The 22,668-nt window shown below is 43.5% G+C and overlaps 1 protein-coding gene across 3 annotated transcripts in view; it reads left to right on the top strand.

Moving 5' to 3' along the window:
- Positions 1-22,668, top strand: part of CAMK1D (calcium/calmodulin dependent protein kinase ID) — a 208,240-nt gene that overhangs the window by 163,842 nt on the left and 21,730 nt on the right. For all 3 annotated transcript variants that reach the window (XM_053977898.1, XM_053977897.1, XM_053977896.1), the window contains exons 4-7: positions 977-1,115; positions 5,253-5,379; positions 13,417-13,492; positions 21,911-22,023. In XM_053977898.1, coding sequence (XP_053833873.1) covers positions 977-1,115; positions 5,253-5,379; positions 13,417-13,492; positions 21,911-22,023 — 455 coding nt within the window. The remainder of the gene's footprint in view (positions 1-976; positions 1,116-5,252; positions 5,380-13,416; positions 13,493-21,910; positions 22,024-22,668) is intronic.

Raw genomic sequence — 22,668 nt, 5'->3', positions numbered from 1 at the left:
GAGAGCATTTAAAATTGTCAGAGGTGCAGGCTACTTTAATAAACTAATGCTCTATAGGTAGTGGCAGCAACTCCTGAATGCATTTCACTCGCTAGCGGGGAAATAATGGGACCATTCCTCCGGGGCAAACCCCAAGCCTTGGTCAGTGGAGTGAAAAGTGAACCCCAAGGGATCATAAAAGGTGGGAGCTTTACAGCCTGAGTGGGCCAGCACCAGCAGATGGAACTGCCTATGCAAAGTTCTCTAGGGTGGGACACACGGAAAGCAGGGTCTGCTGCCCTGGCTCTTGCTGGGGTATGATTGTGAATCCCTCTGCAAGTGCTAGTGGGTCTTTGACCACTCCCTGATGTGTGACAGATTTTCCATTATAGCCTGACCAGTCTTTGGAGAAAATCAAACTCAATTCAGAGAACCACAGAATATGTTGTGTTGGAAGGGGTCCACCAGGGTAATTGAGTCTAACTGGCCCTGCACAAGACACCCCAGTCACACCCTGTGCCTGAGAGCATTGTCCAAATGCTTTTGAACTCTGTCAGGCTCAGTACTGTGACCTCCTCTCTGGGGAGCCTGTTCCAGTGCCCAACCACCCTCTGGATGAAGAACCTTTTTCTGATATGCAGCTTAAACCTCCCCTGACTCAGCTTCAGGCCATTCTCGGGTCCTGTCGCTGGGCACCACAGAAGTGACCAGTGCCTGTCCCTCCACTGCCTCTCATGAGGATTTTGAAGAGCACAATGAGGTCTCCCCTCCAGGCTGACCAGACCAAGTGACCTCAGCCCCTACACATAAGGCTTTCCCTTCCAGACCCTTCACCATCCTCGTGGCCCTCCTTGGGACAGTGGGTGAGCCCCAGTGCTGCAGGCAGATCTGCTCTGGCTGCCTGTGTCTCGTGCATGGCTTTGACCATCCTTTAATGATGCAGAAAGGGCATTACAAAGCACATCCTCACACTTCTGCTTCCTGTTGTGTTTTCCAGAGTGTCTGGGGGAGAGCTCTTCGACCGCATTGTGGAGAAGGGGTTCTACACGGAGAAGGACGCCAGCACCCTGATCCGGCAGGTCCTGGACGCTGTGTACTACCTGCACCGCATGGGCATCGTGCACAGGGACCTCAAGGTACAGCCACAGCACCACTCTGTCCCCTGGGCAGCGTTAATGAAGGTTGTGTAATTGTGTGAGCCTAACAAACACGTGTGCCCCGGGACTGGCTGTTCCAGTAAGGTTGTACCATAGGAGAGATGCTCCAAAACCGCCTGGAAACCCTCCACTGAGGATGCCCCTGGTGGGAAGACCCCCAGAAAGTTCTGTGCCAGTATTGAGAGACAAATGGGACTTTTGGTTTTTTCGGCCTTCAGGTTGCTGTTTATTTTTCTCTTATCAAAAGTTCAGCACACCGTCTACATATCAGACTTAGCGTACAAAGAAAAGGCACTAAAGTCACAAGACACACAGGTTCAAGGTCTTTTAAAGCTATTTTATCAATTAGCTCTTAGAACCTATTTTATTTCTTCCTTTCTACCCATAACTAATTATTTGTCTATTCACACAACATCTGAGTTACGGTTCTTTCTCACCAATCACTCTGTGCCACCAACACTGCAGAAAATGGAGTAGATGAAGAACAAGAAGAAGATCAGACAACACCCAAAATCCTCCATCTTGTCATCTATCTACCTCCATTCTAAAAACCCAAAACTCTAAGTTTTTCACCCTGTGATAAACTATATGACTATCTATTTCACACACTTTTAGATTCCAATTCATCCCAAAGTCTTGGAAGCTTTCTCCATGGACAAAGGTTAAAAGCAGTGTTCTCCTGGGGGTCAGGACTTACCAGGACAGGCAGAGAAATATTCCCTGGGTTCCAACACCCATGGAATTGGTTTTAATGAGGACTCTGCAGTCAGGGCAGTTACAGTGGGAGCTTGACATGTATGATGTGAAGAAAAGTCATTAAGACCCAAAATGTTACATTAAGGCAGAAACCCCATCTCAGCTGAGGTGTGTTCACTGCTATAAAGTATTTTGCAGGTTTGCTGTGCTAGATTTACTTTTACTTAATAATAACTGGTAACAAATGTGGGGGAAAGTTGAGTGATTTCCTATCATTTGGAGCAGTGTTTTTGTTAACAGCAAGGGTTCTTCTAAGCACCATTGTGTGCCAATGTGATATTTAGATGATTTTCCTTTCAGCTGCACCATATTGTCACATCTAAACCTCTCAGCTTTTCAGGTAAAAAAACCCTCCCTAAACTTTGTTGTTTTATTGTTTTCTTCCAGTATCTTAAGTGTCATTAAGACAAGTAGAAAGGCTTGGATTTGATAGCACTTTAGTGTTTTAAGTAATAAATTAGCAGAAGGTACTAGAAAAAAATACAAAATTCAAAAGAAAACTGTGGGTTCAGCTCCTGAGCTAGTTAATTCTGCCAAAGTTTACTGCCAGAAATGAAGACTTCAGTGATGGAAATAACACCTCTGGTTCTATTTTGGAGGGATGCTCCAAACAGGAGTTTCCTTGGATGTTGAGGCACAGCTTGTATTTTCCCCCTGTAAAGAGAGTGGAATTTGGCTACATGTTATGAGCCTTATATAAGCCTTATTAAAAGGTTTAATGAACACTAATAGAGTCAAGAGGCACTGCAGTCCAGTCCAGACAGTCCCAAATAATGGGTTTCCTGTAAGGAGGCACTGGTTAGGCTTCCATCTCCTACAGTCTCCACATCTTGCCCTCAGCTCCTGTTCATTTCCTGCCCTTATGCTGAAGTACATAGAAACATAAATTCTTATATTTATAAGAGCTCCTCAGAATTCCAGTATGGAAGTGCTGTATTTTAACATGACCATCTTGCTCCCAAATTCAACTTCTAGGAAACAACTTCAGGCTTCTTTCTGCCACCAGCATTTTTGGAGTGAGGTCCAAGAGCTCTTAATTCAGATATTCCATTGTACAACATCTTGGTATTCTTGTATTTATAACCTAAAGCAGGTTATACCTCTCATTTTAAAAAATAATCTTATTTTAAAGTTCCTGTGATAAAATATGGGGTCTGGTGATTTGGGAATTAAATTCATGTACAAATTACTTTCAGAGTTTATGTAAGGTCAAGCTGAATTTAGATCAAACCAACCTTCTCCAGTGGTATTTTGTAGCAAAGAGTAGCTCTTTTTCTCTTTCTCTCTTTTGTTTGCAGATTTTTGTCAGTACCATATCAATTGTCAAAATGACTCATCAAATACAGTATATAAGGAACACCTGCTGTGAATTACTGTTAGCAAAAACATACCATGATGAGAAAAACAGGGATATAAGACTTTTTATGATTTCAAAATATCAAAATAAGTGTAAGCTTCAAAATTAAACTCTGGGAAAGAATCCACTCTACAAAAATATAACCCATGAAACATCCATAACAATTATTTATTGTAATTATGTGATTATTCAGATACCAAAATAGTACTTGCTGTAGTTGGTAAAAGCAGGTCTGGGCTCCAAGTCTCTAATCTAAGTAATGCAAGAGCAGATTAGAAGAGTTGGCAGCAGGTGATGTCCAGGGGAACTCCAGGATGCACAAAAGGACTGAAAGGCTCAAGCAGCTCCACTTGGTACAGAGCCACATTGTTAATACTTTTTGAATTAACCAGCTTGAGGAAACAGAATTCTTTTAAACAAGTTTGACTTTTAAATGTGTGGAATTCTTGGCCTTACTAAATGTATGTGGGAACCTGAGGTGTGTTATCAGAAGTTGTTAGGAAATAACTGCTTTTCCCTTCATTCCAAGTCTACTGACCCCTCAGGAGATCACAAGAGCACTAGTAAAAATTAGGAGTGACTCCAGCCTAGGGAAAGCATGGCATGAAATTGTAGTCCCTAAAAGAGTCTTGACACTATAAAGTCCAATTAAAGCACTGGTTTTGCAAGTTATCCTGAGAAAGAAACATAAATGGTACAACTGCATATTTATTTTTAGGAACCAAATCATTTCCCTTTTTACCTCAGCCCTGCTGGCCCACAGCTGTGGCTGTGGCTTGCAGATCCTCTCATGGCCACTGTGTCCCATGTTTCCACATGTCCTGTGGATGAAGCCATCACTTGATGCTGGAGCTGGGGAGCCAGGAAATGCTTTAACCTCCTGAATGGGACATTGCCCTCCAGCACTCCTTCATCTCCCCCTTCCCCAGAGCAGATGGAGAAGGGAAGATGCTGAACTGCAGTTTCTCCTCCTTACAAATCCAAGCTTGGATGTGTCCCAGGGAGTCTGAGGATGTTGTATGGCTGCAGCTGCTCCTCACCATTTCCTGGAGCACACAGCAAGCTGCGTGTCAGCATTTGTGCCAGCTTTGGGCAAAAGACTCCAACAAGGCTACTTGGAAACATTGGCTTCCTATCACTTTTATAGGTTAAGACCCAAAAGTCCAAGACACATGGCCACCAGGCTGAGTGCTGCAGGTGTGGACCCCTTCATGAGCCCAGATGTTAAGCAGGAGAAGAGGTGGGCTCTCGCAGCACCCAGCAAGAGCTTTGCTGTGTAGCAGCAGCACACTCAAAACACATGGATGCAGGACTGTCTGGAACAGATGGAGGCTGGTTGGGCTCTCCAAGCTGCCTGACTCTGGTATAAAAAGTCACAGGGCTTTGTGGAGTGATCCTTGTTTTCTCTTGCCATAAACAAGTTGCTGTGCTCAGTGCTATAGCACATTTTTCCTTCAGCATTTTTTCCTAATCAGCTCTAGCTGAAATATCCTCACTTCGAGACTGTTAACTGTAAAGGCATTTCCTCTCTCAAAACAGTTTGTTTCTAGTGGAGAAGATACAAAAATTCTCTAATACCTCCTGTTTTCCTTTTTCTTTTTTCAAATACTGTATATAATTTTTTAGTACACTACCTGGATATGCCATATTTACTTGCTTTCAAATGAATCCTACTTTTTCTCCACTCTGAAGTGATAATATGTCAGACATACCTTACAAGGAAGGGATTAGCTTTAGGTCTTATATGAGGTGCCAGAAGAGAAGTTTGTTGTCCCAGAAAAGTTGCTCAAAGCTCAGGGTGTCAGGGTCTTCCATTGTTGCCATACAGGAGCCTGGAGAGGATCTCCATGTAAGTTTTAAGAACAGCTCTTTAGGTTTAGGACAACCAAATTATGTTTGTGTATGGTGTGACTAGGGATTGTATTAAATGCAATGCACGGGTCACCAGGTGTTGTTACTGAACTCGCATATTCAAAACTCCTTGTGCTTATTCTCCTTTCTAGCCTGAGAACTTGCTGTACTATAGCCAGGATGAGGAGTCAAAAATCATGATCAGTGACTTTGGATTGTCGAAGATGGAGGGTAAAGGAGATGTGATGTCCACAGCCTGCGGAACTCCTGGCTATGTTGGTAAGAGGTTTGCTTATATTTTAGTGAAAATGAAATAGTACTAGTTTTCTGGTGCTGGTACATGGTGCACATGAGGTTTTACAGATATTTGGTAGAATTTAATGTTTGCCTGTGCTCTGTCTTGTGTGCTCTTCGCCTTTGGGGTACAAATCTGCAATGCAGCTCTGGGTCTGTGGGATTCACTTTCACATTTTCAGTCCTTTGTGGAATGAGTGTTCTCAAAGACCTTGCTTTAGCTACACCAGGAGCATGGGAAGAAAAGCCTCAAATGTATTGCTCCTGCAAGCACCTAGAAAACCAAGAAGCTTTACATAATGAAATGTATTATTTTAATCATAAAGAATAGCATTTGCCAGATTCCTGATAGAAGACAGTAAAATCAAATAGCTGCATTTGTTCAGATATGTTCAGTAATCCTCTGTTACAATCACGTTAAATTACTGACTCAGATGTCAAAATGCAAAACCTCTTTAGATCCTTGGGCCTTTCTGGACAGTGTCAAATTGTCTTCTGTCATTTTTTCTTTGCTCTTCTGTCCATTTGGTAGTGATTGTACAAGGCTGCCTATTAGCATGTTTACCAGCAGCCTTTGAAAACACTTAAAGTAGCTGAAAGTGAGCATTAGATGGCAGGTGGTGATGAGGTCTGTTTGAGCAAACACATTTAAATGGCTCCCTTTTTGTACAAGACATCCAGCAAGCCTCCTGTGCCTCCTGCCACACCAGGATCATCAGCTGATGTGGGAAAATTAAACTCTAGGATATCCATGAAATCCATGAAACTGACAGTGGATGGGTTTCTCTCAGATCTTTCCAGCAGGAAAGACTGGATGTTTTCCAGCTGTCAGAAGCTCTTTTTACTTTGCAGCTGCCACCTCACCTCTTTTCATAGTTCTGATGATATCACAGTACAACAACTCAGATTAGGTGATTGTGACACAGTGATACAGATTTGTCACAGGTACTTTTTATGGGCATTATCTTCACACTGTGCAGACACACTCCATCCCACTAAAATCAGGAAAAAGAACAGATTTCTGTGCTTTTCCCATCAATGTTTTATTTTAAGAGATGGGCCAGGATGCACTCTGAGTAGCAGTCTTGTGTAATCACACCAGACTGGAAATCTTCTTCCAAAGCAGTAGCAGGAATTGAGCTGAGACAGCAATTTTCATAACGTTTGCTGTCAGCAATTCTGTCCCTATCAAACATGTTTTATTTTGCTCTGGAATGGATACTGACTAGAATGAGTCTCAAGACACAGGAAAGCTTAGATGATGTTTGCTGAAGTGCTGGTGAAAATGAGGAGTGACCCTGCTTGGTCTCTGAGTGATCTCATGCAGCTTCTCATCATTGCTATTTACATGAGAAAACTTGCTGTTTTGGAGAGGAAGCTTTTGGAGGCTGTGACAGGAGCTGTGGTGCTTTGAGAGATGTTTAAGAGCTCTCATTACCCAGGTCTGGCCTGTGATGGCTGCACAAGTGCCTCCAGGCTTGTTGTTACCTTGCTGAGCACAGGATTTACTCATCCTGGTTCAAGAGGTCATGGCCACTTATTTCTGAAGTGCTGACAGGACTTTTCCCCCTCCTTCACAAAGAAAACATCTTTAAATATTTGTTGTATTTGTTTTTTTTGTTTTTTTTTTTTTTTCCTTGTGTGTTTGTTTTTTTTTTTTTCCCTGCACAGGATGCAGCTCCTCTTTAGTGCTGTACTTTTTTTTTTTAAAACATAATAGGTTGCTCACACAATCACACAACATTCTCCAAGCTCAGAAGGTTTTTGTTGCTGGTCACTGTGGTGATGCCCACAAATGGTCCTCCTTGAGTGTTACACCTGATGTTGTGGCTTCTGCATAGGTGGTCTGCAACTTGCCCACATCCAAAAGCTTTCATGTCTTCCAGTGTCACTCCAACTTGTAGCACCTGCCAAGTACCCTCAAATCAAAGGAAGAATTATTCCTCCTAATGGCACAGCATGGATAAAAGTCCTCAGCCTGGCTGGGGTAGACAAATGCCACAGCCCCAACCCATCAAGTGCCCTGTCTGCCACCTCTTTTTGTGTTTTGCTTTTTCTTTCCCACTTATTTTACCTCAGGTTAAGTAACATTCAGAGATCCATCACTTAAAACTAATTTCCTGGTGCTTTTCTCCAGAGATAGGTAGAACACCCTATTTTCTAAGATCTTACTAGAATTGATTATTTTTATCAGTTTAACCACTTTGCTTTTAAATTGCTGGAAGATGTTTAGGCACATATTACATGTCAAAGGCACACAGGGCTCTGTTAAGAAGTCATTGGCATCTGCTACAATTTATACCTCATCTCCAGAAATGGGTGCAGTCAGATCCTACTTTGCAAAGTGCTGGACAAGCTTCTGACTCAGAAGCAGCCCTGATCTTAACTCATCTCTGCTGCCCAAGTATTTGCAAGTATGCAACCCCCGTGTCATTTCTGTCTAATTTCCCTGATTAGGATATATTTTCAACTCCTTGTGCTTCATTTTTTTATTTCAACTTTTCTTATTTTCATCTGCAAAGAACAGTATTATCCACGACACTAAATACCTGTTTATGTGGTCTGGAAATTTATTGAATAAGGAAGGGTGTAATTATAATTAAATTCCTTAGCAAATATTGGGTTTTTTTCCTGAAAATCAAAATACTACTTTTCAACTTAGACTATATCTAAAATGTGCCTGACCAGTAGTGCATTAGCACTTCATCTTTTAAAGCTCTGCCTTGCAGATTAAATTACGGTCAAGAGTTCTGTGTTCCTATTTTTTCAGGAGTTTTGACAGAGATTTTGTCCCTGTGATGAAAAGCTGATGGTTAAGATAATTTAACCCAATTATCTGAGCCACTTTTGTTAAGAGGCCAATCTAAATGTTTGCTTACTGAAAAGGGGATCTGACAATACAACCTCTTCTGAGAAGGTCTTGCATTCTCTTATCTGCTTACCATTCTTACCCTCATTTCTTATGGAAAGAGTCTGGGTGATGAGCTGGGACTAGACACCCAACTTTTAGATAGCACCTGAACTGGGAAAGGTGAGGCAGCTTGTGTGGCTCATTTCACTGCAAATTATGTGTGAGGACTGACCTGCATGGGTCTGAACCCATTGTCCAATATGGAGAAGAAGTGATGTTCTCAAAACCCTGAGTGATATGTGTGATGATGGGCAAGATCCCAAGAAGCCATTAGTGATTTTTTATTTTAAACATCATGGATTTGGGCTGGTCAGCTCTTGGCCTTATATAATAACTCAGTTTTGATGTAGGAGCTGTTCAAACCTGCCTGAAAATGAGCCATCCCTGAGGTGTGTCAAGCTGGGCACCCACCAGGAGGTGACTCCAGTCACTCAGAAAATGCTTCTGAAGAGATTTTTGGATGTTTGGGAATTGGGTCTCACTAAGTGACTTTCCATGAGAGGTCGTCCCTCAAAAGCTTTTGTTATTTCTGCAGCTGGAACTTAAACTTTCAAGATGCTTGAAAAATTAGAAAAAAATGTTAGAAAGTCTGTCTGAGGCTGATACCGTGTGAAGGCTGACCTAGAACTAGGCTAGACAGACCTAAAGAATAAAATAAGGATTTATTAAAAAGCCTCAATGGATCCACCTTGGGCAGCACAAGAGCCCAGCCAGGGCTACACCCAAGATGAACCAAAATGGTCACAAAAATGGATGACTGGTCACAGTGTCTCACATTTTTATAAGTTCTGCTCCATTTGCATATTGGAGTTCATTGCCCAATTCCAGCTTTAGCCCATGCAGTCCCATCCTTCTTGTTCTTCTCTCTTCAGTCCACGTTGTGTCTGCTCTTGAGCCTGAGATTTGGATCATTTGTCCTTGGTCCCCAGCTGGAGCAGGAATTGTTTTGTCTCCCTACTCTGTGAAGAGAGCTCACCATCCCATAATATGAAGCTCAGAAGTACACACTAAAGCCGCACAGAATCTGAAAAATATAAAAGCTAAAACCTGAGGTATCAAGACAATCTGCTCTCATTTTGCAGGAACACTGAATTATGAGCTGTGTTTGTGGCTGACTAATATCTTAATCCTACTGAGATTTAAAATTCTTGCTCTGAGTCCCAATCCCTCTTCAAGTAAAATTTTCTTGTACTTCCCTGTCATACAAATTGGGCTGGATCCTGGATATGTGGTTGGTCCCTGTACACCCCACTTCACTCACTGTTTTCATTTTCTGTAGTGCTTTTATGAAAGGTCATTTCACAACTTTCATCTCTGCTCTGCCAGAAATCCAGTAGTTTCAGATCTCACCAAAGCCACCTGTTCCTCTTAGCCCTGTGCAAGACCACAGCATTTAAGTAAGCAACAGATTTCCACGTTGAATTTTGACTTATTTGGTTGGTATCCTGTGAGTCAAAGGTTGGAAAATATTCAATAAGCTTTCAGAATATCCTTATTAGCAATAAGCTACCTCAGGAGCCTTTAGGCAGTATCATGAGTAATCAAGTAAAAATAAAGCCTGGGAATCACCCTGAACAGGGTTTGCTCAGGAAGAAGCACGAGACAGGGCAATTTCTCAGCTCTGCTGCCGAATCCTGACAAAGACTTGTGTTACCCTCTGCTAAACATAAACTGCATTATTACCCATGGCAGCTATCTAAATCTGAGTCAGCAACATGAAATAAGAATGACAGGAGCATAGAAAGTCAGCACTACTGCACTGAAACCCTGCTCTGCTTCAGAAAAAGCCTCAAACTTCAGAGGCTTGGCTGACCAGAACAAGATGAACACTGAAGGAATGTGTGAAAAAATGGAAAGAAGTTATTTTCACCCCAAGAATCAGTGGAAGAAGGACTGTGGTCTTGTGGTGAAGCTGCTTCATGTGCATCTCAGCCTGTTTGCACTGTGAGGAAGGTACTTTGTAGGTTTTGACTTCAGGAAAGGGGCTGGGTTGGCCCTTCATGTGCAGTACAGGCTGTTATGAAGAACAGGCACCCTCATGACTTGCACAGTGTGATCAACAGGCTTAAAGTATCAGAGCAATCCCCATCACCTGAGCTCTTTGCAGGAACGTGGACTGCAGTTTTTGGCATCCAGCAGTTGCATTTTTAGGGGGGTTATCAGAATAGCTGTGCTCTCTGAGAGTAATGGCATAGTGTTCTCAAAGTGTTCCAAACGTTCTGGTCTGTACCTTTTCTTAAAAACTCCATTTGAAACAAGCCCTTGAATTTGTTCTCTTATTAAAAGCAAAACATAACCAAAAAAAAGCTAACTGTAAGACAGCAGGATCATCTGGAGAAGCACATCTTCATGTACCTGAAGGTGGAATGAGCCTCTACCTTGTACCTGGCACTGTGGCAATGCTGATCTGGCCTGAAACAGCTACCTGGATGTGAAGGAAGGGTCCAGGTTTGCTCCATTGGTTTCTATGTCTGGGTGACAACTGTTCATGGTTTGAGCCCAGAATGATTCCCTGGGGACATGTGACAGTGGAAGCCTTTGCTCAGCTGGCATCTCCCCAGCTCTAGAAATGGGAGATTTGGCTTTCCCCTTCTCCTTTCTGATGTTTTGTCTCCCCAGCCATCTGTGTTGACCCTTTAATGCTGTCAGCTCCTGCAATTTTTTCGTTGTGTCTCCTGCTTTTGCCTCTTGGCACTGATCTGCTGTCATTCCTGAGAGCTTCTCTGAATTGTTTTTCAGCTCATTAAATATTTCTGTATATCAGAGACAGATGATGCTGAGCTACTTCCTCCTGTTCCTGCTGCATGTCTGCTTATTGGAACAAACATCAAAAGCAGCCATTTGGACTTTAAGGACGTATTTAAACCTCCTACCTTTCTTCATTAATGCTTACCCTGTATTGTTCTTACCTGTTTCAGAGCTGCCATCCACAGCAGCAGCTATCAGTGCTCTTCACTCCTTTAAAACAGAGAAAAATGCCCCAGCACAGCTTTGATGTGTTAAGAGGGAAAATCTTTCACATCCCCTCATCTCAGGAATTGTTTTCTGTTATGTTAATGTGGCATATCTGTGTAATGTCAGGGGCTCACTGGTGCTCAGCAGCCATTTGCATAATATTTTCTTTAGGAACTATGAGATGTGTAATGTTTACCAGTCTTGAAAGTTATGTAAACAGGCACAGACCGTCAAAGGTAGAAGAGAATGTGAATAAAATACTGGGAATTTGGAAGGACTGGAGAGTTGGAAGACATTTAAGCACATAAAGACAGGAGAACATTAGCTCTCTTCTTCCTCATATTTTGTCACAAAATTCGATTAAAAGGGATGGAACAAAACAGGAAACTGTCTCATTTCTTGTGCAGTGATCCCAATTTCCAATTCACATACAGTGGTCCCAATTTGCTGAATGACTTGAAAATTGGGGTAGTATTTAACCTGTGCTGCAGACTGGGACATACCCCAATCTTCAAGAGTCTTCATAATGTGGTTGCCAGCTATAATTTTATCCACATTCCCCTGAATTTTCTTCAGTTCTGCAACATGTACCTGGTGAAATTTGACCCTCTCCATCATTGTTCTGCTTTTGCAAATGCAGATGCCCTCACCTGCCTTGTGCACTCTCTTCCTTCAGTCCCCTTTATGAGCCCTCCTGCCAAAGCACCAGAAAGTCTTTTTTATTCTCATTATCTCTTCTTGTTCCATACCTTGCTGGCAGTATTGACCTTGGCTTTTTTTTTCTTTTTTTTTCTTTTTTTGAGGGATTTTTTTTGCTTGTTTTTTTTTTTGGGGGGGGGGGGTGGGGTTTTTTGTTTGTTTGTTTGTTTTTGGTTTTTTTTTTGGTTGGGTTTTTGGGTTTTTTGGGTGTTAGGTTTTTTTTGTTTTGTTTTGTTTTATTTTGTTGGCTTGTCTGGATTAAGAAGATAAAACTTTGAAGAGTCCTACCAGTACCACAGTGGATAGGTAGCTACTAAATGTGGGGCTGGAGTTTTAATACATCTCTGTGTTTCACAATTTGTTTTTTGCTCTTTGTCAAGTAACTAAGTGCTTTGGTGCTGGTGAGACTCCTAGCAGAGGAAGGTGTGACTCCCAAGAAATATTTTTGTTGGGATTTGTCACTTCATTACTTTTTTCCAGCATTTGAACTCCAAATTACTCAAAGGAAATACTGGGCTTTTTAAAACCCAATATGTCAAGCCTGCTTTAGGAATGCCTTGGTTAGTGATTTCTTGCATTACTGTGGATGTTTTGCTTTGAAAAAGGCAAAAGCTTCTTTACATTAAAAAGATTATGGTCACAGGGTTTTAAAATTTAGGTTTAAACATTTGCATGGCAAGGTTCCAACAGAGAAAACATAATACTTAAGGATTTCAAACAAAAAATACACCTTTTAAAGTCTCAGTAGTGTAAGATAGTAAAGCAGATACATAGATAGTTTAAGTAAATTCCCAGGCTCTTGCTTCTAGCAAAATTTAGACTATGGTGGCTGTATAGAGGCAGGAGCCTCAGTTCCTTTGTGCACATGTCCAGTTCCTGCAGCTTTTCATTTTTCCCTCTGATGTGTCTGTGTTCCCAGAGGCAGAAGGACAAATGACTCCCTCTGACTCTGACATCCAGCAGGCTTTAGAAGGCAGCTGCTGGAAGAAGTGGTGGCTGCTCTCCTTCCTCTCCTGCAGATGTAGCTTATCTCCTCCCTGACTCGCTGCCCTTTCTGAGCTGCCTCTGGAACTCCCTTCTCTGGCAGCGCGGAGCTGCGATGCTGTCAGGGAGAATCTGCATCTCTGCACCCGTGCAAAGCCTGGCCTCATTTTCCTCCTAAACAGGGAGGTGATGGCCCTCTGCCTCTCATGCATTTTTCTGTGCTTTGTTTTGTTTTCTGTGCCTGGAGACAAAAAAAAATTGTGAATTTGCTCTACTTTTGGAGTCATCCTTTCTTGTGAGAATATGACCTTCAAAAACCTCAGGACACCTTTGCAAGCACAAGGGCTGTACTTAGAGAGCAAAACAAGGTATTGGGGATCTTCAGGTTTCAGAGTCCTACCTTTTGACCATATTCAAATGTCTGGTCTTATAACATGTGCTTGTTTTTTTTGGTTTTTTTTTTTTATTTTCAGCTCCTGAAGTGCTGGCTCAGAAGCCCTACAGCAAAGCTGTGGACTGCTGGTCCATCGGGGTCATTGCCTACATCCTGTGAGTACCTCCTGAGTTTCCAGTGCTGGCACCTTTGGGACCTGCAGCTTGCTGTCCCACCATGGAGTTACCTGCTTAGCCTGGCACAAAATAACAAATCCCTGACACTTGTGACACAGGGCAGCATGTACCCTGGACACCTCCCAGTTGCATAAAGGCTGAAATTTGAGCAAAAGTGGTAGGAAATGGACTAGTACCCTTCAATTGTCAAAACCCTTGGTCCCACCAGAACTATAGTGTGTGCAGTAATGGGGGCTTGTCTGGTTGTGACATTATTGAAGTTATTGTTGTCCCCTGCTCAGATTGGCTTTGAGAAGAAACAAATCTGGCTGTGTCCACTGAGCTGCCACAGAAACAAATGTCTTTTCCTGACAGCATTACCACTGCTTTATTTTTTTTTACTTTTCCCTTTTACACAACTGTCACAACTGTTATGCAAGACTGAAGGAAAAAGCAGCTCCAATGAGGCACAGCATTAAAGCATTCCTACTTTGTTCCCTTTTTCCTTATGCAGACATTTCATGGCTTGTCAACATGAATAACTTTTTGATGGTGCTGTAGAACTATTTTTGCCAGGACATACCTCATTGCTGTGCTATCCACTCTGTGCAATGTTCATTCTTTACATTTGCATAATTTATATGCTACCCGAAACAGGAAGGTTTTATATTAAATAGTATAGGAAAGCAGCTTTGTTTATTGCATGTGTATTTGTTTATTTATTTAAACCAAAATCCTCCTGAAAACATTCGTTTTATGACTGTCTATTTTGAAAACTTGTTGAGTACAAAACTTACATGGGAATGGATTTCTCTTGGAGCAGCCATCAATAGCTGGATGCAAAAAGCTTTTGCTAAACAAAGCAAAAATCAACAGTGCTGATTCTGACTTTGGTTCAAAGCCCACTGGGACCTACTACAGCAGTGAGGAAGAGCACAGACATGCCAAAATACCTTGAAAGCTGCTTTGCAAACCATTCCTTAGTGCTCATTTAGATGAGGATGGTGTGTGCTGACTCAGTTACCTTTTTTCACAAGCAAATTTGCTCATGGAAGTCCTAAGGGTTGGGATTTTTGACATTGTTAGTCCTTGCCAGCCATGGCAGGACACAGCTGGAGTCTTTTCTGATGCTCTTTTAGGACTCAGCAGAGTACCAGTTTCAGAGAGTGGGAAAAGGAGGATGCAGGTGGGAGATAGCACTACTCTGCCTCACATCCAGGCTCAGCTGCTGCATGGGTTCAGTTTATTGCCAAATATCCACCATGAAAATATGTGTCCATCTGTCAGCCCATGGGAGGGCTGTGAACTGTTGCATGTGGCTGCCTGGAGATAAACCTGGCTCCGCTTTCCTCCGGGTTGTCAGTCCCATGTGTCAATGGCTCATGCATCAAAGGTCTTTTGTGCTGGCAGACCTGTGGTCTTATTTCACTTGTTGCTTTCATGGGTCTTGTTGGGGAATAGGGGTGAGACAGTGCTAAGCAATGTGTCCTCCACACCCATTTTATGAACACTTCTTCAACAGGTGGAAGATTTTAATCTCCTCCATAATCTTTCCCCCTTCCTAAGCAAGGCTGCTCTTTCTGCAAGGTTCAGCTCTGTTTCCTGCTCTGTTTTCCAAATCAGCATGTGCTCAGCTTGTCGAGCAAGGCATGCACACTCCTCAAATTTAAATTCCCTATTCGCTATACAGGGAATTCCCAGACCAGAAGGCTTAAATCATCTCAGTAAGAATGAGTCTCTATGAATTCCTGTTTGCAGGACAAGGAAACCTTTTCAGGGTTTCTGTGCTTCAGGTAATAAGGTCTTGATTTGTATTTTGTACAGCCCAAATAAGTGGCAATAATGCATTGCTGTAAAAGGAGCCTCTTAATGTCTTTGCCAGATTGTTACAGCTTGGGTGGGATTGGGTCTGAGACCAAACCAGCTCTTTCAATGTGTAAGCCACATCCTTCAGCTCCTGTAGCAGTCAGCAGCACTCCTGGGCTCCCTGTGGTTAGCCCCCACAGCCCATGGCATCAGGGGCCCTGTGCACTTCAGATCACTGGGCACCTCAACCCAGCCTGCGTGGATGCAAGCAGCCATTTCACCAGGGTGGGCTGTTCAGTTGCCTAAACTTGCACATTTAGTGCCATGCTGGGGGGTCCAGGGCAGCCACATGGATTTGGAAAATGTCACACATTGCAGAGACCTTCCATCTGGAGAGGCAGCTGGATCCAAGCCCAAGACTGTGGACCATGTCAAACAGCACCAGATGCTCGTGCTGAGGTGACTGGGTCACACCCTGCTCCCTGCTCAGAGCCCTGCTTCCACAGCGTGGATTCATCTGCTTTGTGGTACATTTACATCACTCTCCAGCCTCCCTTGACTCCATCTCTGCTGAGTGCAATGTGATCTTAGAAACCCAGCCCACGTCTCACGTGTCCTAGTCTTGGTCTGGATGTCATCCTTGCTTCCAGGAATAGCCAGAAGTTGCAGATGTCTTAAGAAAGTGAATGTCTGGAATACAGTAAAAAGAGAGGGAGGAGGAGGAGGGTCCTTCCCTAAGCTGCAGGGAATTATCCCTGGTGGGATGTCTGATACTGCCGGTGATGGGCATGGGTTTAGCACGGAGGTTTGTGGCCTCAGCAGTGCTATACCACCAGAGGCAGCAGTGCCAGCAGGGGCTCCCAGTGTGACATGGCACTGAGATGCCACAAGGACCAGCAGCACAATGACCTGGTGGAATGCTGGGAGTTAAACCTGCCCTGAGCAGGAGATACTAGCTCCAATATGTCGCTGCACCCATTCAGATATGCCATTTCCAGCTCCACAATCAGCACAGCTGGAGCTACTTGCACATGCCTAAACCAGCTGGAGATGCATTTTTGCATATGGCAATCCAAGCACAACATCCTGCTTCATCTCCTCACCTCTCCCACAGATCCTCACTGCCACTCCGGACAGACTGTTGTCATTTAAGAAGATGGAAACTCAAAGGAAACCAGCACAGAAGTCAGGCATAAATTAAAGATGCTTTGAGCTAATATTACTGCAAGTGGTTTGAGTGCCTCCAGACCCAAGCTCAGTCTCACTTGAGAGCCCTCAGTTTATGACACTGGAAGAACAAACTGTTTCTGTGGCACCAATGCTGTAGAGAAGTATTTGTTTCCGTGATATGCAAGGATGTCTTGGGAAAGAACACTTCTGTTTCAGTGCCAGTCTGTAATGCTTCTCCTTAATGACAGCCAGATTGCAGAGGCCCCACCAGTGGAGTTTTTATCAAAACCTGTTTTGCATGAGAAGTCATTATTCACAAAAACTAATTTTAGAGCCTGAAATTTCCTGTTATTCCAGTTGCAGTATTTCTCAATTTGAAACAGCCTCACTGTTGAGCTCAGCCTTCCACTTATCACAAGGTAGTTTTGATAATGTGTCCAGCTTTAAAATATAGAGCATAAGAAGAGGAAGAGACTTCACTGGATTCCCAGCAGCTGGATCTGGGGCCTTTCTGGGTCAGATAAGGGATTATAAAAGCTTGGGGAACTAAAATACTGATCACATGCATACCTTATCTAGAGAAGATTAAGTTAATTTATGCAAAAAAATAGAAAATCATGTTTTGAAGCTGGAAAATAACCTGGGGGCACGGAATGCTCATCCTCAGCCCATGGTTATTCATAGCCTTCTGCAATAGGTCAAACACATTTTGCCTTGAATTTTCTTCTGTTTCCATTCACTGTTGGGACAGTGAGTTACTGGTTTGTTATTGTTTATGAACAATTGCCTATCTGGAGATAAATCTTGGATCATACTTTCACACTTTGCTGCTGAGCTGCTTTTGATTTTCAAGTAGATGTGCATGAATCATCAGTGATGTTTGTATGGAAGTATTAACCAGGGACAGTGCAAAGTATATTATGCCAAAAGAAGTTTCCACCATCACCCTAGGAGTCATCCATTGGGAAAAAGTGGTCAGTCATCTTTCCTGCTTTGCATCACACACAAGCCTAAGCAAAAAAGTGAGGAATAACTTACTTGTTCAGCACTGGAAGGAGAAACAGTGGTGGCAGAGGATAAGGCATTTTGGGTTGCTCAGGAAAACTGAGCTAACTTTGGGAAAACAGCCCCAGATGATCATTCCTTGTTGCTTGCTTCTTAATTTGTCCGTGATTCCCTATGCTGATATGTCCTTGTCCACAGCTTTGTGGGGACACCAGTGTCAGCCAATATGAGGGACTGTTCCCAAAATATACAGAAGAAATACATGTCTTTATCCCTATAAATAGCACTTGGATGACTTCCCACACCATACATCTCAGGTCTTTGAGCAGCTACTAAATTCTTTGTTTTGATCTAACTGTAAAATTGTAAAACTAACCCTGGGGCCTCTTGTGTTACAGACTGGACACTGACCATGTGAATGAGTTATTTAGCCTTTAGTATCCCCCCAATATGTAATGGGATCTTGCAGGGGTTTGCTTTCTCTGCCTGGTGAAGGCAAAATGTTCCTGCTATTCCTCTTGTGCTCTCAGGATCACTTTTAGAAATGGCTTCTGGCAATATCTTTCTCTTGTACATCCACCTGTGTTTTTCTTATCTGCATCCCATTATTTTTAAGGCAAGACTGGGAATAGGAGTTTAGGGGAAAATCTGTTGCTTATGTGATAAGGTTGCTAAATAATTCTGAAAACCTTTTATTTGGTGAAACTGCAAGGAAATGATGACAACTAATAGTTGCCTGAAACTCCCCCAGGACAGTGCAGGATTTTTTCACATCGAAGACAGAGGGGTTATTTTTGTATTTCTGCATATCTGAAGAAAAGCAGCAGAACCTCTGATAGTGAGGTCATTTTATTCACACAGAAATGTCCTAGCAGATGGAAATTAAGTTGGTGGGATGTTGATTTTGTAAGAATTAACCAAAAAACTCATTATGGACTTTGGAAAGTGGCCCAGTTGCTGGAAGTCCAGCAAGATTTCCTCCAGCCATAAATTGCAAGATAGGCTGATTTGCTGGGGCTTTCCCATCCCCTCTGCAAAGCCAATAATGTTAAACCTTAAGTAACATTAAAACTTCCATGTCTTCCTAAGCTCTGTTTTTAAGGGAGAGGACTGCAAGGCTGTACATAAAATACCTATATTTTGGCTCTCATCCCTGTGCCAGGGTGCCCGAATGTTCCCCTCCCACATGCCACCTCTTCTGACCTACAGAGCTTGCTCCCTTCTCACCTGCTTTCTGGTGTAGGTCCTCATTGATTTGCCTCCCAGAGGAACATCCTTGCATCCCCCTTTGTAGGATGTTTATCCCATCCTTGGCCAAGCCAGGATCAGCCCTTGCCCTGGGCTCACTGTGCTCTCAGGCAAGGGCTGATTTGGGGGGATCTCCCCACCCATGACCTGTAGTATCAACTAGCACTTCTCAACCTCTTCTTAGCAAGGGAAAAGCTGTGCCAAAAGAGGCTGTTTTCTGCCCTGTGCCCAGCTCCTGGCAATTCTGGTACCCCCCTGCATCACCCTGTCTCTCCTCGTGCATCAACAGGGGCTGCAGTGACCTCCTGGACGCAGAGGCTGATCCCCCAGACGTGCAGATACTCCAGCCATGCAGAGGAGCTGGACTGAAAGGCTCTGGAGAGGCTGGGGTTCTTGCTGAGACTCATGTCTCTGTGCTCCCCCCTTGCAGGGTTGTTGCCCTCCAGCTCTGTGCTGCTTAGCAGTTTGCTCCTACCTTTTGCTGCCACAAGGGTGTATAAATCACAGCAGTCCCAACTTGTGCTCTTGTACCTTTGCCAAGGTAATTAGTACAGTGCACATTTGAAGAGAGTTATTTCTCTCTCCAGAGCAGCCTGCCAGTGCCTCAGCATGCACAGCACTGTCTGCTCGCCTTAAAATGCTTTATTGGAGCACTTTGGGTTTGTCTAAGGAAAGTGCTGAGGAAGGCAAGAAATTAATGAAGGGCTGTCAGGCTTCTTAAATGCAGCCCCCTGAGTCTCACAGGGAGGAGGGGACAAAGCAATGGCTTCAAGTGTTTGGTTTTTTGGGGGGGGGGGGGTTCTTTTCTTTTTTTCCTTTTCCCTTTTTTCTTCTTTTTTCTTTTTTCTTCTTTCTTCTTTTTTCTTCCTTCTTTTTTCTTTTTTCTTTTTTTTTCTTTTTTCTTTTTTCTTTTTTCTTTTTTCTTTTTTCTGTTTTCTTTTTTCTTTTTTCTTTTTTCTTTTTTCTTTTTTCTTTTTCCTTTCTTATTTTTCTCTTTTTCTCTTTTTCTTTTCTTCTTTTTTCTTTTTTTTTTTCTTGTTTCTTCTTTCTCCTTTTTTTTCTTTTTTCTTTTTCTCCAACCTGGGCATCTCTACCCCAGTGCTCATCCCACCAGTTGCAGTGCCGGTGTTGTCAGCTCCATCATTTCCCCTCAGTAAAGCACCCAAAGTCTTGAGGGTTGTGACAAAAGAGGAGGAAGGAGAAAATCAGTTCATGTGCATCCCACCCCAAGACTGTGGGATGTGAGCACTGACAATTATTACACTAAAAGAAGTAATTTATAAGCTCTTCACAGATACCAGTAGAGCTGGACACTGATTGTGGATCCAGTCTCTTCATTAAGCTACCAGATGTTTTCCTCTGTTGTCCGTGTACATAGTGGTTTTTTGGCATTTGCTTAAATTCAGCATTTTTAGGGACCCTTCTCATACACCACGTGCACACAGGGTTTCCAACAGGAGCACCCAGCCCCACGCACAAGCACGTGCCCATCAAGTAGGTGCACAGTCCTGCTCTGGACATACAGGCTTGTCTGGCATGAGGTTATCTTACTGGTTTGATAACAGCAGTCAGCCAGTGGGACACAAATGAGGACTGGCTCATCTGCTCTCTGAGATAAAGAGAGAGATTTCTGGTCCAGCTGAACCACAGCTGGTTCATTATCATGCTGCAAATTTCAGTAGAGTTCTCCTGGGTCAGTGTGGTTGTGATGCAGATCAACATCTCAATATTTAAATTATTTATCAAGCACACTGGCTCTTCAGAGCTAGCAAAAACATTGCTCCTTTCACCCTCAAGTGTTGAGTTGGTTCAAATAACCTCCAGGGCAGCCGGCTGGCTTTGGGTTATAAATAACTCAAGTATTTCATTTCTTGCAGTTTCCCCCCCCCTTGCTCTGCTGCTGTTTCTGAGCTACATCTACAGTCTGTTTGTAATGGCTGGCTCTCTCCAATTAAATGCTGTATTGAGGTTGATTGATTCAGAGTTTAAAAAAAACTGTAGGAAAAACATCATTTTTCTACTAGCATAGTATGTGAAAGAATGATTTAGACCACAGATCAGTGATAAGAGGAAAAAAAATGTATCATCTCTACACAGAGGCAGGAAGGGCTGTTTAGCTGTGAGCAGGATGGGTTTGCTAAAACCTTGGGCCAGCCTCAGAGGTAAATGTGGCACTTAGCAACATTGGTGTTAAAACTTGAAGAAGGGTTGTCTCTGCTGGCATGTCTGTGCAGAATGGGACAGAATACTGCCTGCAGCACCAGCTGGGTGTGAGGGATCTCTGACACACGAGTTTTATACTGCACTTGCTTAATGCAGTGCTAGATGTGCTTTCCCACATCCAGCCCTGCCTCAGTATCGTGGATGTCCTGCTCTGCAGCACTGGGAGGGTGCACCCTGAATGTATTAGCTCAAACTAGGCAAATAATGTTCAATGTCCTGCTTGTCCTGGGGCTGGGTTTTCTGAGAAGTCTGATTATAAACACTGAAAACCAGGACAGGACTGTTGTTAGCCTCAGGCAAGGCAGGCAATTGGATGTGGTCAGCAAAATCACTTGCAGGAGTGAGAAAGGGAGAGGCTCTCCCTGCGTCTGCAGCAGCAGCAGATCCATGTGCAGCCCGTGCAAGCTCTGCTGCAGAGGTGCATGGGCTCCTGGGCATCCTCCTCACTGTGCCTGGGGACACAGAGCCCAGCACATCCTGCAGATGCATTATGCTCTCTGCCTGAAAGCTCTGCAGGGCTCCTTGTCCTGCTTTGCACCAGGTCTTCTGGATGTGCTGAGGGATTGGAGGGACTGATGCTCTCTGGATGTAGGGTTTAGCTCATGAAATCTCCTCTTAGCACTTGTACAGGAGAGGATGGCAGGGGTCATGTCTGTGTAATAAAACTATTCCTCTGGATAAACACTCAAAAGCATGCAGAGAGAGGCCAGGATATCTGCATGAGTCAGCATGGGGTCAACAGCACCATGCTTCCAGGCAGAATTCCACTTTGTCCAGGGCAGTGCCAAACAGAAGTGGCTTTACATGCCCCCGAAGAAACTTCTCTCATGGTAGCACTTGCCTGCTTGAAAACTTACTGAGGCAAGGCTTAAGTGAGAGTTTCTCCTCCTTCTCCCTCCCTCCTTCTTACCTTCTGGACAGAGATGGGTCCAGTGGTCACCTCTCTCTTTTCTTGTTCTCCATCAGGCTCTGTGGATATCCCCCTTTCTATGATGAAAACGACTCCAAACTCTTTGAGCAGATCCTTAAGGCAGAGTATGAGTTTGACTCTCCATACTGGGATGACATCTCTGAGTCTGGTAAGTAGCTACTGCTCTTTAAATTGCAACAGCCATGCATGCATCTGTGCCTATTGCATGCATCCCCCTCTGGGCATGAAAATGCACCCTCCATCATGTGCAGAGGTCCTTTTAACTGAACACCAGTGGGAATGTGCATTTCTTTTGGCTCAGATAGTCATGGGAGTTTGTTTCTGCAGGAGACAAATTAGGTCTGTCAGTCACACAAAAAGCACTAAAACATAGCTCAAACAGCAGATAAAAATGGCAGAAGACTGTCCCAAGAAGAAAAAGCAGCTTAATTTTTTCATTGTGTCCCAATGAAAAGCATATTGTTAATGTGTTATTAATAATAAGGTGGCAAACTAATTTGGCTCTGTTGCTGACACTTCACTGCAGCTCCAAAGCAAATCCTCAGTCAGTGCAGCAAAAAAGCAAGAAATTAATGGCTTTCAAATGAGGCGGGTAAGCAGATCCAGAAACTGGAAGGACTGTCCATGTGTGTGGATGTTCCCCACCCAGAGCAGGAGACATTCAGCCCACAGTACCCACCTGTCCCTGCTCCAGTCTGCCTGGCAGAGGGGCAGATACCCCAAATGTGTTACAGGCAGATGTTCCTAAGGGCTTCTGGCTCCAGCGTGGGTCCATGTCTAGGGGTGACAGCAG

This window comes from Vidua macroura, chromosome 5 (genome assembly GCF_024509145.1).
Source record: "Vidua macroura isolate BioBank_ID:100142 chromosome 5, ASM2450914v1, whole genome shotgun sequence".
Lineage (NCBI taxonomy): Eukaryota > Metazoa > Chordata > Aves > Passeriformes > Viduidae > Vidua > Vidua macroura.
The sequence above is the reverse complement of the archived record's forward strand: the minus strand, read 5'-3'. Positions and strand labels throughout refer to the sequence as shown.